The sequence below is a fragment of the Garra rufa genome, chromosome 5, assembly GCF_049309525.1.
Source record: "Garra rufa chromosome 5, GarRuf1.0, whole genome shotgun sequence".
Lineage (NCBI taxonomy): Eukaryota > Metazoa > Chordata > Actinopteri > Cypriniformes > Cyprinidae > Garra > Garra rufa.
Window position 1 is genome coordinate 17,443,459 of NC_133365.1, and position 16,036 is coordinate 17,459,494.

Here is a 16,036-nt window from a genome sequence, read left to right on the forward strand (position 1 = left end):
TCCAAAGCAGCAAGACCCTTGTTCATCTTTGGAATACAAATTAAGATACTTTTAATGAAATACAAAAGCTATCTGACCCTGCATAGACACCAGACAGCAATGCAATTGACACGTTCAAGGCCCAAAAAAGTAGTAAGGACATTGTTAAAATAGTCCATATGACATCAGTGGTTCAACCATCATTTTATAAAGCTATGAGAATACATTTTGTGCACAAATAAAACTAAAATAATGGCTTAATTCAATAATTTTGTCTCTTCCGTATCTGTCTTTGACTCGCGTTCACAGATGTGTCGAAGACTGACATGGAAGAGGTGAAATTTGCAAGTTTATATTGCTGTCTATGCAGGGTCAGAATTCATATTTTTGAGTGAACTATCCTTTTAAACTTCAAAATGGATACAAAAGCACCCTTAAAGTCATTCATATGACTCAAGCACTATATTACAAATTGTTCTCTGTGAGTAGAGTATACTGACATATAAATTGTATAGGGCACAATTTTTGGACCATACTCATGGTAGTTTGACAATTTTTCTCAAATTCTCTTTTATTATACTGATTTATAGTTACACAGAAGAAATAAAGCCATACAGGTTTACTACAACCTGACTGCAAGTAAATGACAGAATTTTCTTTTTCGCTGAATTATCCCTTTACCTCATTAGTTAAAGGGACATAATTCCTCAACCATTAGGGTTGTCACAATGATTTTAAACTAAGAGCAACTTTTTACAAATAGCTTTTGTAAACCGAATTGTTGGAAAGGTTCTTCAGTGACAGCAGTTAAGCCTCATTACAAAATCTCAAGTGAGAGGCAGATGATTACGAAAGCAACTTACAAACACTCTTGAAAAGCATTACACTTTTAAAAATAAAGGAGCTTCACAATGCCATAGAAGAGCCTTTTTTGTCCAGTGGTTCCATAAAGAATCTTTAACATCTGAAGAACCTTTTTGTTTCACAAAACGTTCTCTGTGGCGAAAGAATAAAAAGGTAAGAAAGAGATGTGTGGAGCTTATTTTATGACAAAGCTATTTGAATTTGAATTGTGTAACATTAAATTATTGACAAGTGTCATTTAACAAAACTAAACATTATGTGATATTTAACATACTTCTAAATTATTTTTTTTTAACTTAAATATTGAACATTTGAAATTGAACACAATTTAATTTTTTAATGGCAGTTTTTTTTAAAGACACGCATTTTAAAACAGCAGATTTGTTGTTCTGAATTCTTAGACTGCAAATATCCAGTTTTTAAAAATACAACTTTACATTTTCAAGATAAAGAAGAAATTCAGAACATCAAATTCAATCTTCAAAATTCAAACAGAGAAATTCAGATCAAACAGAAAGTCAAAATTAAGCATTTACTGTGATCAGAAGGGGAAATGTTCGATTCACTACATTTGTTGTGGCCACAACATTTTAACTCATGGGATCGTAATATGTTGTGGCCACAAGATCGTTTTGTCGAGGTAATGACACGCTGGAATCACCACGCGGCTGCCGCTTTCTGTCTTAGTAGAAGTGTTTTGTGAGGTTTTGGGGCAGACATTGCCATAGTTGTCAACAACAAGGTCACATTTAATTTTATTTGCCATTTATCATTTTATGGGACTATGACTAGCCTATAGCATAGTTTTCATGTCAGAAACAGTTAACTATGACATTTTGCACGTAATTGTTATTTTACCCGTCAAACCAACTCATACACGCATTTTCTTTTTTTATATATAGGCTATATCTCTGTAAAATACTTTTGATTGATTATACAATGGGAATTCCATACACATAATTACGTATAATTTTCCCCCCCGAAATAAATTATTCACTGATTTAAGAAATTTCTAAAAATGACAAAACCTGCGTCTTTTCATTTTTAAGGTATTGTTTTTGTGGTAAAATACTGATTCAAATTAGCAACCGATAACAATAATACTTTAACCACTCTGCGTGAATGTGTGCTTAAAAAAAATTCAATTGTGTTAAATTTCAATTGTTCAATATTCAAGTAAAAAACGAATTCAGAGATATGTTAAATGCCACATAATATTCAGTTTTGCTAAATGACACTTTTTTTTTTTTTTTTTCAAATTTAAACAATTCAAATTCAAATACATTTGTCATAAAATAAGCTCCATACAGATGGTTCTTTGACTGAATGGTTCTTTGTGAAACCAAAAATGCATTCTATTGCATCGCTGTGAAGAACCTTTTAAAGCCAGGGTGACTAAAAAAAATAGTTGGCAGCTGATTAAATTTTTCAAGGCTATAGGATCACTCCCTTCAAATATGAACACCACACAGAGATCACATGGCTTAGGCAAATGCAGCACCTCATTATTTCATAAGGTGCTGAGAGTGCAGGAAAAAGTTGACGGTGTTGAAAAATCACCTTGTATGGGGTGATCAAACCTCTAGGGTATGTTTGTACCGCAGGACTCTTGTTGTGTTAAACAGTGTTAATGTTTGAATTTTTCTTCTATTCTTTTCTTTTCCCAGTGGTTAGTAGGAAAGCACAATGCAAAGCCTCTCTAATTCAGGCCAATTGCAACAGCATTAAGCAAGATATGAGCCAATTAATGTGCTGGCCATTACAGGTCATGTACAAAGATCCCCAGAACACAGAATTATTCTTTGTTAACAGCTAATCTGAAAATCATTCCCATTATCTTGATAAGGGGCTTCATCCTACTTTTAAATTGAATAAAACGCCACAGACAAGCTTTAACTGGACTAATAGTGCAGCTCTTGGCCACGCTTGAGAGAGAACACAGATGGTATATGTAGTCTGCTTTGCTGTGAGCCACATTAACAAAATGCCAATTTCATTCTATTTTTGTTGCTTTCGTATTTGTCTCTAAATGTTTTCTTGTATGTTAACATTCAAACATTTTGACTACATTTCATTTTCATGTTTTTCTTCAGGGTTTTCATTAGCAGATTTCACCCGGGAACAGAGCTTGAGCTGCACAACCACATTTCCATTTTGAGTCAAGTATAATTAGAATTTATCAGAGACTTTGATGGCTAGTTTGATTCTGTTTTGTGTCTCATATGCTTAATATATATGCACAGTTTTCTCATAGAAACAATTCAAAATTGGTCACGTTTCAGTCTGGTTGCCATAAAAGCAATCTAAGACTGAAGCAATAAACACAATAAGGTCAGACGGTGCTATGAAAATCAAAAAAGATTTAGATATTTCAGAGAAAATATATTTTCTTCTTTACTATGAAAGATTTACTTTTTTACTTTAAAAGGTTTCATTTAAGTCTACATGTTTCATTTATTTTTTGTATTGCACTTAACTTCCTGTTTCCATCGCAACCAAAACAAAGAGGGAGAAAAGAGCTTCCAAACCTTAAGTGCTTTTCAATAAAAGTGTTCCGTCAGTGGAGGAAAAAAAAAGACAAAACACTGTCTGTCTGACCAAAGACTCACACATATGTGCAAGACTTCTGCAGTTTTAACAGACATTATGGGAATGTCACTATAAATAAGATGAATAAGCATCCTGCTGTGCCTGAAAAGTTGACACACAATGCCTGCATGAATGCAAAAATTAAATAAAATGAAAACTGTGATAAATTAAAACTTTGTAAACAAAGTAAATTAAACATTCCATACAGTCTCTCAAATAATATAAGCCTACATGCATGATAATTAACAACGAATTGCAAAAACACCTTAAAACTTTCAGAATAAAATTCTTGTGATAATTTACTCACCCCAATGTCATCCAAGACGTTCATGTCATTCTTTCTTCGGTCGAAAAGAAATTAAGGTTTTTGAGGTAAACATTCCTGGATTTTTCTCCATATAATGGACTTTGAGCCAGATATCATGACAAAAATGTACTTGTTGGAACATTTTCGCAAGACCTGAAATACGTAGCATCATGTACATTTTGTGACACAAAATGTGTGAAATGCTAAAGTGCTAAAACAGTGATCTGAAACGGATATGGTACGTTTTTTTTTTTTAGATTGGTTTGGTGTCACCACAGTTCTGACTTGAAATGTCCAGTGAGTGACGCTATAACTCTAATGCTAATGCAAAATAACGTACTATCTGCACTACACCTAAACCTTCCCAATAGTATGAACAAAAGTGAATGTGACGTAAACACGCAAATCGTAAGCATGCCATTTTAGCTTGGTTTTCAATTTCTCACATTTCAGCTTTTTAATTGTCATGTTTTTCACGGAATTCGTACCCAAGGATTCCGTATCCTAAGTGCAATTCTGTGCCAGCTGAGCTACCAAGCAAGCTTGTTACGTCCAGAAAACGAAACATATGGAGCTGTAATTATAACTGTGTACGAATTACAAGTGCTCACTGTCTTACCGCCTCTAGTGTTCATTTCTATTGGAAACAGCAGTGATATGTACTTACTGGTACTTATTTCACGTCTTACGAAAAAGTTCCCAGAGGTATGTTTTCGTCATGAGATCAGGTTGTGGACTTCAATGGGGATCAATGGGTTGAAGGTCCAAAGGAGTAGTTCACTTTCAGAACATACATTTACAGATAATGTCCTCCCCCCTTTTCATGTCTTTCTTTTTTCAGTCGTAAGGAAATTATGTTTTTTGAGGAAAACATTTCAGGCTTTCTTTCCATATAATGGACTTCTATGGTGCCCCCGCGTTTGAACTTCCAAAATGCAGCTTCAAAGGGCTCTAAACGATCACAGCTGAGGAAAGAAGGGTCTTATCTAGCAAAATGATTGGTTATTTTCTAAAAAATAATATTAATAAAATATTTTCTTTTTAACCTCAAATGCTCGTCTTGTCAAGCTCTGTGTGTACTCTGTGTATACCGCTTCATGACAATTAGGGTATCTCCTCCAACTTCAAAATCGACCTACATCGGTGTTTTACCTTTTTTTTGTAAAGGGTGTTTGATCTTATTTGCACATTCACTTTGTAAACACTGGGTCGGTACTTCTGCAGCGATGTAGGACAATTTTGAAGTTGGAGGAGAAAATGAGATGGGAGTTTTTCGACACACCCTAACTGTCATGAACTGGAATACACAGAGTTCACTCAGAGCTAGGCAAGAATAGCGTTTGAGATTAAAAAGTACATAAATTGTAAATGTTTTTGGAAAATAACCGATCGTTTCACTAGATAAGACATTATCTAGCCCTTTGAAGCTGCATTTAAACTGCATTTTGGAAGTTCAAACTCGCAGGCCCCATAGAAGTCCATTATATGGAGAGAAATCCTGAAATGTTTTCCTCAAATCATTTCTTTACGACTGAAGAAAGAAAGACATGAACATCTTGAACAAGGGGGTGAGTACATCTGTAAATTTTTGTTCTGAAAGTGAACTACTCCTTTTAAAGGCTCTACATGATCCCAGCTGAGGAATAAAGGTTTTATCTAGCAAAACGATCTGCCATTTTCAAAATAAAATAAAAAAATTATATACTTTTTAACCACAAAAGTTCTGTGATGCACGTCTATTACTTTGTGTATTACATAATCACGTTAGAAAGGTCACACGTGGCTAGTTCTTTGTCTGTATACCTCAGTTTAAAAAGGTACTGTAGAGCGAAAAACTCCATCTCATTTTCTTCTCCAACTTAAAAATTGTCCGACATTTTTTTGTGTTTGACTTTCTTTGCACGTTCGCTTTGAAAACACTGGGTCTGTACTTCCGCCTACGTCACACATGACCTTTCCAACGTGACTAGTCGACTAGTCGTTTTTTAGTCTCATTTCACTAGATAAGAACAATATTCCTTGGCTGGGATCATGTAGAGCCCTTTGAAGCTGCATTAAAACTGCAATTTGGACCTTTAACCAGTTGATCCTCATTGAAGTCCACTGTTTGGGGAAAAATATCGGAACGTTTTCCTCAAAAACCTTCATTTCTTTTCGACTGAAAAAAGAAACTATCTTAGATGGAGTGTAGCATGTCACACCACAGGACATGCACTTCTCAAAGGTATTTCATGTCAGCTGCCTAAAAATAGTTTTAGAGTATGTCACAAATCTTTGTTACACGAAAAGCCCAAATCCAGTAAAAGCAGCTGTAGGGGCTTTGGTGAAACTTTGACTCTACTAAGAACATAAACTCTTTTCCTGCATTCTACACTCCCACTACGCAAATGTGATAACTGTTCGATGTTTCCGCTTCACCAGAGAGCAGTATAGGCCACTGAACCCTTCAGGCTTAATTGGGCGCTGTTTGAACCTGATCTTGACCTGTTAATTGGAACAAACCAACACAACTCTGGGGAGTGAAGGCAATTATCTTCTGACGTGAATAGTGCCAGGACTGGGTTAATTAACAAGGCAGCACTTCACTGTTAGCAGTATGTACCGATTTAGACTGAGAGACAGTGTCAAAAAACATACAGCATTCTACATCACATCCCTTTCCTACTGAATAGCTTCATAGTGATGCATTAAAATCTCTTTAGATCAAAAGATCTTTAGATCAAAACCATTTTTACTCAGTCAATGTATTCTGTATATATTAAAATAGTGACTGCTGGCTGCTAAGAACACTTACAAAATACCTCAAACAACACTATTACTGCCCTTACATGAAATATTTTGAAATCTTCGATAGATCTCAGGCATTTTACTTGCATCTGAGTCTAATTAGTGAACCGCTGGATGTTGTTGTTGCTGTTCGTAGCCTAATGACTAGCACAGTCAGCAAAAATCAACCACCCCTACAAGAGTAAACAACGTTAATAAATCACATCAAAATGAAAGACTAAAGCAAGTAAAGTGGGGTTGGAAGTTCACTCAGGTTACTAAGAAATACGAGCAAGACAGGTTTAGTTAATATACTTGACAAGAATGTAGATATTTCATTTGAATTTATGAGGGTGCTGAAACACCACTGAATAAATTTCTGTGACAGTGCAACTTAAAAAGACAAAACGAAACACACAGGCCATTTTTCATGCTTTCAGAACACATTACAGGATGATAGCAGATTACCGCTGACACTCACAAGAAATATCCATGAATTCCTTTTACAAGGAATGCCTTGTAAATGCCTGTGAAGATTTAAGCCAAACAAAACACAAAATAAATAATTACTGTAGGCTTTTAGCAAACACTGACTACGTTTACATAGACACCAGTAATCTAATTAATGACCTTATTCTGAATAAGACAATAATATGATTAAGCTGTTTACATGAGTTGCTTTTGGAATATTCTTTTCATGTTCCCGTTTAACATGTTATGGTACATAGATCGATTAATGACACACATCATTAGGTCCACACGCGACGCTATCAGTTCATCTTCCTTATAGACTTTTGGATGTTTCGGTTTTAATTTTACAAAAGCTTGAAGTGGCTGGACATTTGCAACAAATATTTTAGAATGTGTGAGTTAAAATTTGCCGTGGTCGCATTTGTGCGAGTGCATGCTGTTCTTGTCCAAAGCGTCTGCTCCATACAGCGAGCATTTCAGAGCCAGTCAGTTTTTAGGAAAAAAAAACACGCAAGCACAGTCACCGAAAGCCAGTTTAGTTTTACTTTTTTTGTTTGTTTTCATTTTGAAAACCCTGTTATCTTTGCCGTTTACCTCACATTACGCTTTGGAGGCTTTCTTTTATTTATTTTTTATTAATTAATTTGATTGCTCAGTGTTTGCGTGCCCTGTAATAATTTGTTTAGTCGGCATATAACACAGCATGTGATGGAGTCCATACCTCGTCTTATTAGTTTTTGTTAATAGATGCTATGTAAGCTAGTTTTATTTTATTGTTGTTATGCTGTTTAATTAAAAATAACAAATCCATCTTTTAAGAATTTGTTTTAATCTTAAAATTGATAGGTGTAGCCTATATATGTAAGCAAAACCAAGATCATGAATTCGAAAGTAAAAGTGAAAAGCATCCTAAGACATTCCAATAGCGGAAATCCCGTTCACAAAATTAAAATCACAAATAATACTGATGAAAAAGAACGGGTTGAATGTTAACTACGTTTCCATAAAACTATAAATTATGATAACAGACAAACTATTTATCAGCAATGAGCATTGATTAAACCCATGTTGTAGCAAAAATAAATAAATAAATAAAAATTAAACCAAAGCATGCACGTGCGACCAACTGAGAGCGTTATGCCGCGTTCCAGGCAACCCGTGTTTTTCCAAACTTCTACCCGTGAAAGTGCACTGGAAAGGCACTCAAACCCGTGAATTCCCACCCGTGAACTCCTACTAGATCGACGTACTCCCAGTTCCGAGTTCTGACGTGACATAGCCCGCGAAACAATAAAGCCTCTATGGGTGCTGTGTTTATGCAAGTGGCACACGTTGGAAAAATAGAGTTTAGGACAATATAACGTTGCAATCAAATTATTAATAACATAAAAATAATAAATGCTTGGCGTGACTTGCCTGGAACGCTACAAAGCCCCGAGTCGTGGTTTGAAGACGTGATTTACGAGCTCAAAAACCTGCCTGGAACGCAGCATTAGTGTGCATCCTGTAGCAAAATGTGGCGAAAAGTCCTACACAAGGGGAATAGTGTGATTAAGGTGTGTACATGTCTTCCATAATGTGACTAAAATAGGAATACTCCACCTGTCTTAATTCAATTTGTGTTTACTCCGATTATGACTTTAGTCGGATTAAATTAATCAAAAATACAAGTTTACATGGTTGCTTCTTAATCAGAGTATTGTCTTAATCGCGTTAAAATCGGAATATTGTTGACCATGTAAACGTACTCACTGTTGTTCAAAAGTTTGGGATCAGTAAGATTTGTAAATTTTTTTAACATTGAAAAAGAAAACATTTTGCTCATCAAGGCTGCATTTATTTGATTAAAAATACAGAAAAAAACAGTAATATTGTAAAATATTATTGAAATTAAAAATTGTTCTTTTCTATTTTAATATACTTTACTATTCCAGTGATGCAAAGCTGAATGTTCAGCATCATTACTCCAGGCTTCAGTGTCACATGATCCTTCAGAAATCATCCTAATATGCTGATTTATTATCAATGTTGGAAACAGTTGTGCTGCTTAATATTTTTTTTGAGAAATTGTTATACTTTTTTAGGATTCTTTGATGAATAACATGTTAAAAAGAGCAGCATTTATTTAAAATAGAAATATTTTGTAACAATATACACTACCATTCAAAGTTTGGGGTCTACATTTTTTTTCTTTCTTTGTTTGAAAGAAATTAATTCAGCAAGGATGTGTTAAAATGATAAAAAAGTCATAGTAAAGACTTGTTTTTTTCAGAAGTATTGTTAGAAAAGATTTCTATTTTGAATAAATGCTATTCTTTCTTTTTTTTTTTTTTTACTTTTTATTCATCAAAGAGTCCTAAAAAAGTATTAAAGGTTCCAAAAAAATATTAGGCAGTGCAACTGTTTCCAACATTGACAATAAATCAGCATATTAGAATGATTTCTGAAGAATCATGTGACACTGAATAATGATGCTGAAAATTCAGCTTTGCATCACAGGAATAAATTATATTTTAAAGTATATTAAAATAGAAAACCGTTTTTTTTTTTTTTTAGTATTTTTGATCAAATAAATGTAACTTTGATGAGCATAAGAAACTTCTTAAAAAAAAACATAAATCTTTAAAAAAAGGACAAATTGTTTGCCATTAAAAATCGAACCAACAACGATGACATCAAAGTGAATTATGACTGATATTCTTTCTTGTGTTCACTTGCATACTAAACTAGGCTTGGTCTCTTATCTGCATGTATTTTATCTAAATTTGTTGTATATATTTAACAAAGCACCACTGTATTTTAGTTTAAAAACAATGTATTCATTCTCGCCGTTCGTTGCCTGGCAAGCACTGGTACTTCTTTCAAGGACCTGAAAATCTAGGATTATTCTACTCTGCAAAAATCAAGCATATGTGGCATGAGGTGAGAGCTGAATAGGTTTGACTCACACTCCTGCTTCTCTGTAATCTGTGGTTACCGGGGTTCTTTGAAAAGACTAGTGGGCATGGTTTCACAAGCACAAACTCTGAAGTCTGCTCAGCCCCTGAAGTGTTGTCATGGTCACTAAAGTTCAGCTTTGTGCTGTCATACAGAACTTCCTCTGTAATGGCCACAAAACAATATTTCCACAGGTTTAAGAAGACGGATGGTTTCCAAAGCCTTTGTTCCTTTGGAGAATTACCCATCTACATATTTCAGTAAATGCTGAATTATGGCAGATTGGGTGAGGCTGTGATAAATCTCCTATGAAAGTGATCTTTGTTTTTTAGGAAAGCAGTAAGAAACAGGACTTTGGAGAATAAAAGATCTTTTCATCAAGATAATATGCAATTAAAAGATCTCAGATGGATTTTGTGACAACCAGAGGAAATGATATGCATTATGCTCATAGTGAGGCCTTTTACGACTACAATACTCTTTTCTCAGCCATTGTTTATTGGCTGCAGTGAAGAAGGTGGTGTTTGACAGGTGGAAGTTACCTGACATATATGCCGTCTACAATGCCCACCGACGCCTCTCTGGCAGGAACAAAGGATCCCAGCTGTGCCATGATGGTCACCAGAGCAACCTGTCGGATATAAGAGCTTTTGCCACCCATGTTGGGCCCAGTGATGATCATGGCTCGCTTGCCATCCCCCTGAAGACAGAAAAATGTAATCAGATGAATATTTGTCCAAGACTGCAATAAAGATTCTCATGGCGAAGCAGAGGTTAAGCAGATATAGATGCTAATGTGCTGGCTGATTGTTTGAGTGTCAGAGATAAAGATGGAGGGAGCACAAAGGTCAGGCCCATCTCAGTCATCTGGACGGAAAACACTGAGGAAACACAGCTCAGTTATTATGAAACCATACGACCTGCAAAAATCAATGTATAATGAAATATAAAAAAGGTCAGAGATGAGAGAATAGATAGACCGCTGTTTAAAAGTTTCTGTCATGCATTTTAATGGAAAGGACGCATTAAAAAAAAGAGACATTTATAATGTTACAAAAAAATTCCATTTCATATAAATGCTGTTCTTTTTAAAGGAGTAGTTCACTTTCAGAACAAAAATTTACAGATGATGTACTCACCCCCTTGCCATCCAAGATGTTCATGTCTTTCTTTCTACAGTCGTAAAGAAATGGTGTTTTCTGAGGAAAACATTTCAGGATTTCTCTCCATATAATGGACTTCTATGGTGACCCCAAGTTTGAACTTCCAAAATGCAGTTTAAATGTAGCTTCAAAGGGCTCTAAATGATCCCAGCCGAGGAAGAAGGGTCTTATCTAGCGAAACGATCCGTTATTTTCTAAAAACATTTACAACTTGTATACTTTTTAATCTCAAACGCTAGTCTTGCCGAGCTAGATAAGGCGAGCATTTGAGGTTAAAAAGTACATAAATTGTAATATTTTTTGTTTTTTAGAAAATAACCCATCGTTTTGCTAGATAAGACCCTTCTTTCCTTGGCTGTGATCGTTTAGAGCCCTTAGAAGCTGCATTTTGGAAGTTCAAACTCGGGGGCACCATAGAAGTCCATTATATGGAGAGAAATCCTTAAATGTTTTACTCAAAAAACATAATTTCCTTACGACTGAAGAAAGAAAGAAAGACATGAACATCTTAGAAGACAAGGGGGTGAGTACATTATCTGTCAATTTTTGTTCTGAAAGTGAACTACTCCTTTAACTTTCTATTCATTAATTAAAAGAATCTAAAAAAAAAAATCACAATTTCCACAAAAGCTATAATATATAATTAAAACTAATATTTCTTAAGCAATAAATCAGCATATTAGAATGATTTCTCAAGGATCATGTGACACTTAAGACTGAAGTAATGGCTACTGAAAATACAGCTTTGCCATTACAGAAATAAATGATGTTTTAAAAATTTTAAATTGCAATAATATTTTGTTTTTACTGCATTGTGGTACATGCAGCCTTTGTAAACATAGGACACTTTTTTCAAAAACATTAAAAAATTATTGTAAACTTCTGAACAGTAACATATACTACATCAATACACAAAAATGGGCATTACTATATCCAAAAATGTACTTTTTCAAACAAATATTTTTTTATTAAAAAATATATATTAACTTGCAAGGAATAAAAGGCATTTAAATCAAAGAAAAATGATAAAAGAAACCTTGAATGTGACTGCAAGTGTTTCAGAATTTTTTTTTAAAAAATACAAAAAGTATTGGACACTTCAGCAACATTTGAAATCCATAGGGATGTAACAATATAAAAATCTCATGATACAATAATATCGCAATATGAAGTCCACAATGCAATATTTATTGCAATATTTAAAAAAAGTGGTCAGTGAATTGACCCTCGTTTTAGTTGTGAGGCGTGAAAAACACCGGATCATGAGCTGATCAAAAGTACACAGCGGAAAACAGACTTGATGAAGGGATTGAGTCATATGGTTCTTTCGGTTTTAGTTCATTTTAAAGATACTGTGCCAAAGCATAATGGGAGACAGCAAACATCGAGACAGTGTTGCTATCGCGATATCGATAATAATGTTACACCCCTTATGCCCTAAAACATTATCACTTCAAGTCGCATTTATTTTAAGGGAAGACATTAAAATGTATACTTTCTGGTAGTCAAATGGATCATTTTCATATTTAATGTGATGAACTAAACACCTGTGTGAATGTGAGAGGAACTGTATATGCATATAAGCGTTAAAAATCACATTGACATCAGTAGGTTAAATGTCATTGCAAAATGGTCTCTCTAGCATTATTTGTTTGTAGATGCCACATAGTTATTTTGTTATAGTTTGCAGTGACATTCAGCCTTTTTAACAATTTAACGTCTGTTGAAGGGTTTTAAGAAAAATGTCTTGAGTGAATGGCCATATGACAAGTAATGTGAAGAAAAGTATGGTGACCCAGCAAGACGGCTTCATTATTACAGCCTGACTCACATTTTGAATGGAAGCCCAGTGATTGGGTGGGTGGGAAAAGAGAGCAGGAGAAAAAGAAAGTGACAAAGGTATTAAAAAACATATGCTAATCGGGATGGCGGAGTGGGTGGCCGATGCAAAAGGTTTGGCTGCTGGTTAAATAGCATTTTCTTACAGGTGAAATAAAAAGGATTACCATGTAGTGAAAAACAACCGGCATGAACACAGATTCCCTCACTATTATTTTGAAGTTGAAATTAAATGCAAGATTAATAATCTAGTTTCATAATATCTCTTAGATCTATTGGTCCCAATGGCATTATATGAAAAAGAGTTGTTAATGAGAATGTGGAAGCACAGTGTAAATGAAGTGTGCAGTTTCCACACCACTAGTGGCATAAAACAGAATTAGTGAGTGAATCATTATTTTGACACTGTCTACATCTTGCGCGTAATGCTGCAGCTGCTTAAGGCTGTCCACACTGGATGCAACAAAGTGGCCATTGCAAATTATTTCCACTTTGTGTTAGTATGTCATAAATAGAACAAGGTGTCAGTTTACTGTCAGGGATTTGTCATGCTGCATTGCCGCACCACATCCAGTGTAGACAGCATTGCTGATTATAATGGGTTCTATTGTCAAGCTTCAAGGCATTCACATCCAGTATAGACACAGTGGATTATCAGTTTATCCAGTTCACAAAACCAGTGTGAATGAACCTGACTGATCCACTTCTCAAGATCAGTAGTTAACAACTCCCTGCAGGTTAAGATTTATCAGGGAGTAACTTAAATTTTCCACACAAAACTATCAGAAATAGGGATGGACCAACATAAAAATATATTTTTTCTAAATAAATTAAAAATACAATACTAAAAAAAGTGAATACAAATGAATTTATGCATCACAATGTCATAATGTACAGTCGTGGCCAAAAGTTTTGAGAATTACATAAATATTGGAAATTGGAAAAGTTGCTGCTTAAGTTTTTATAATAGCAATTTGCATATACTCCAGAATGTTATGAAGAGTGATCAGATGAATTGCATAGTCTTTCTTTGCCATGAAAATTAACTTAATCCCAAAAAAAAACTTTCCACTGCATTGTTAAGAAGGCTTCAGGGCATCCAAGAAAGTCCAGCAAGCGCCAGGATCGTCTCCTAAAGAGGATTCAGCTGCGGGAGTGCCACCAGTGCAGAGCTTGCTCAGGAATGGCAGCAGGCAGGTGTGAGCGCATCTGCACGCACAGTGAGGCCAAGACTTTTGGAAGATGGCCTGGTGTCAAGAAGGGCAGTAAAGAAGCCACTTCTCTCCAAAAAAAAAAAAAAACATCAGGGACAGATTGATCTTCTGCAAAAAAGTATGGCAAATGGACTGCTGAGGACTGGGGCAAAGTCATATTCTCAGATGAAGCCTCTTTCCGATTGTTTTGGGCATCTGGAAAAAGGCTTGTCCGGAGAAGAAAAGGTGAGCGCTACCATCAGTCCTGTGTCATGCCAACAGTAAAGCATCCTGAGACCATTCATGTGTGGGGTTGCTTCTCATCCAAGGGAGTGGGCGAATGGTAACAAAACACCCTCCAACAGCAACTTCTTCCAACAATCCAACAACAGTTTGGTGAAGAACAATGCATTTTCCAGCACGATGGAGCACCGTGCCATAAGGCAAAAGTGATAACTAAGTGGCTCGGGGACCAAAACGTTGACATTTTGGGTCCATGGCCTGGAAACTCCGCAGATCTTAATCCCATTGAGAACTTGTGGTCAATCCTCAAAAGGCGGGTGGACAAACAAAAACACACTAATTCTGACAAACTCCAAGAAGTGATTATGAAAGAATGGGTTGCTATCAGTCAGGATTTGGCCCAGAAGTTGATTGAGAGCATGCCCAGTCGAATTGCAGAGGTCCTGAAAAAGAAGGGCCAACACTGCAAATACTGACTCTTTGCATTAATGTCATGTAATTGTCGATAAAAGCCTTTGAAACGTATGAAGTGCTTGTAATTATATTTCAGTACATCACAGGAACAACTGAAACAAAGATCTAAAAGCAGTTGAGCAGCAAACTTTGTGAAAACTAATATTTGTGTCATTCTCAAAACTTTTGGCCACGACTGTACAGTAATGTATAAGAATGCATGAAATTAATATTTATTAGTGTTTTTAAAGATTAAATGAGCATTGGATGATTACAAAGACAATCCAAATCCAAACAAAAGGAAATTAATTGTACAATTACCCAGTATTTCAGATTTTAAAAACAATTAGTGGTGTCTTCAAAGCGAAGCATCAATATTACTATGCTGCATGTCAATTATTATTATTATTCTGCACTTGTCTCACACTGTTCATCACAGACCCTTGAAAGAGGCGTCAAATTGTGCGGCCTATTGAGGAGAGGTGTGCTATGAATTTAAGTGTTTGCACAGCAGGCGAAAAACCCATAAGCCCCTTTCACATATACAGTCTTAACTGGTAAATTACCGTTATGAAATCGTGTGTGAATAGGACCTTTTCAAGAATACCGGTAAATTTGTTCCAGCAATTTACCAGTAAGGGTAGTTGTAACATTACCAGTAAATTGAAGGAGTGATGCTGTGTGGGAACGCAGAATGAAGATTACCGGTATGAGCACGTAGAACTGGCCAATCATATCGCTCTTATGGAGATGACGTGATTACTCTGAGCTGTTTACAAAGCTACGCTGCTTGTTTAAATTAGTTTTTCTTTGTAAATATGCGCTTGATGGATATCTTTGACCATTGCACCTCGTCTCACCGCTGTTTCAAATGCTGTGCTCAAGACCCAGCCTTCTTTCTCATTCATCAGCGCTGCGGCTCTGCAGTTGGATACTATTATGCACGTCTCTGGTTTATAAGAGCAAAAAATGTATTCTGTTTGATCATTACCTTATGCTGGTCACTATACTTTGTTGTCAAATTGCACAGATAGTGAAACTAAAGCATTTCTGCTGACATGACGGAATTTACTGGCATTTTGGTGCTGTTGTGTGAATGGTCTCTTACCGTTAAAAAACCAGTACGCCGTTGCCCGTGTAAACACCATATTTCTGTATTTACCGGTAAAGTCGTACTGGTAATTTAACGGCAATTTACCAGGATTGATGTGTGAAAGGGGCTATAGACTTAA

General features: G+C 35.5%; 1 protein-coding gene across 1 annotated transcript in view; it reads right to left on the minus strand.

Annotated features, from left to right (window-relative positions):
- msh3 (mutS homolog 3 (E. coli)) overlaps positions 1-16,036 on the minus strand; it is a 78,249-nt gene that overhangs the window by 28,803 nt on the left and 33,410 nt on the right. The window contains exon 20 of the mRNA XM_073841197.1: positions 10,456-10,613. Coding sequence (XP_073697298.1) covers positions 10,456-10,613 — 158 coding nt within the window. The remainder of the gene's footprint in view (positions 1-10,455; positions 10,614-16,036) is intronic.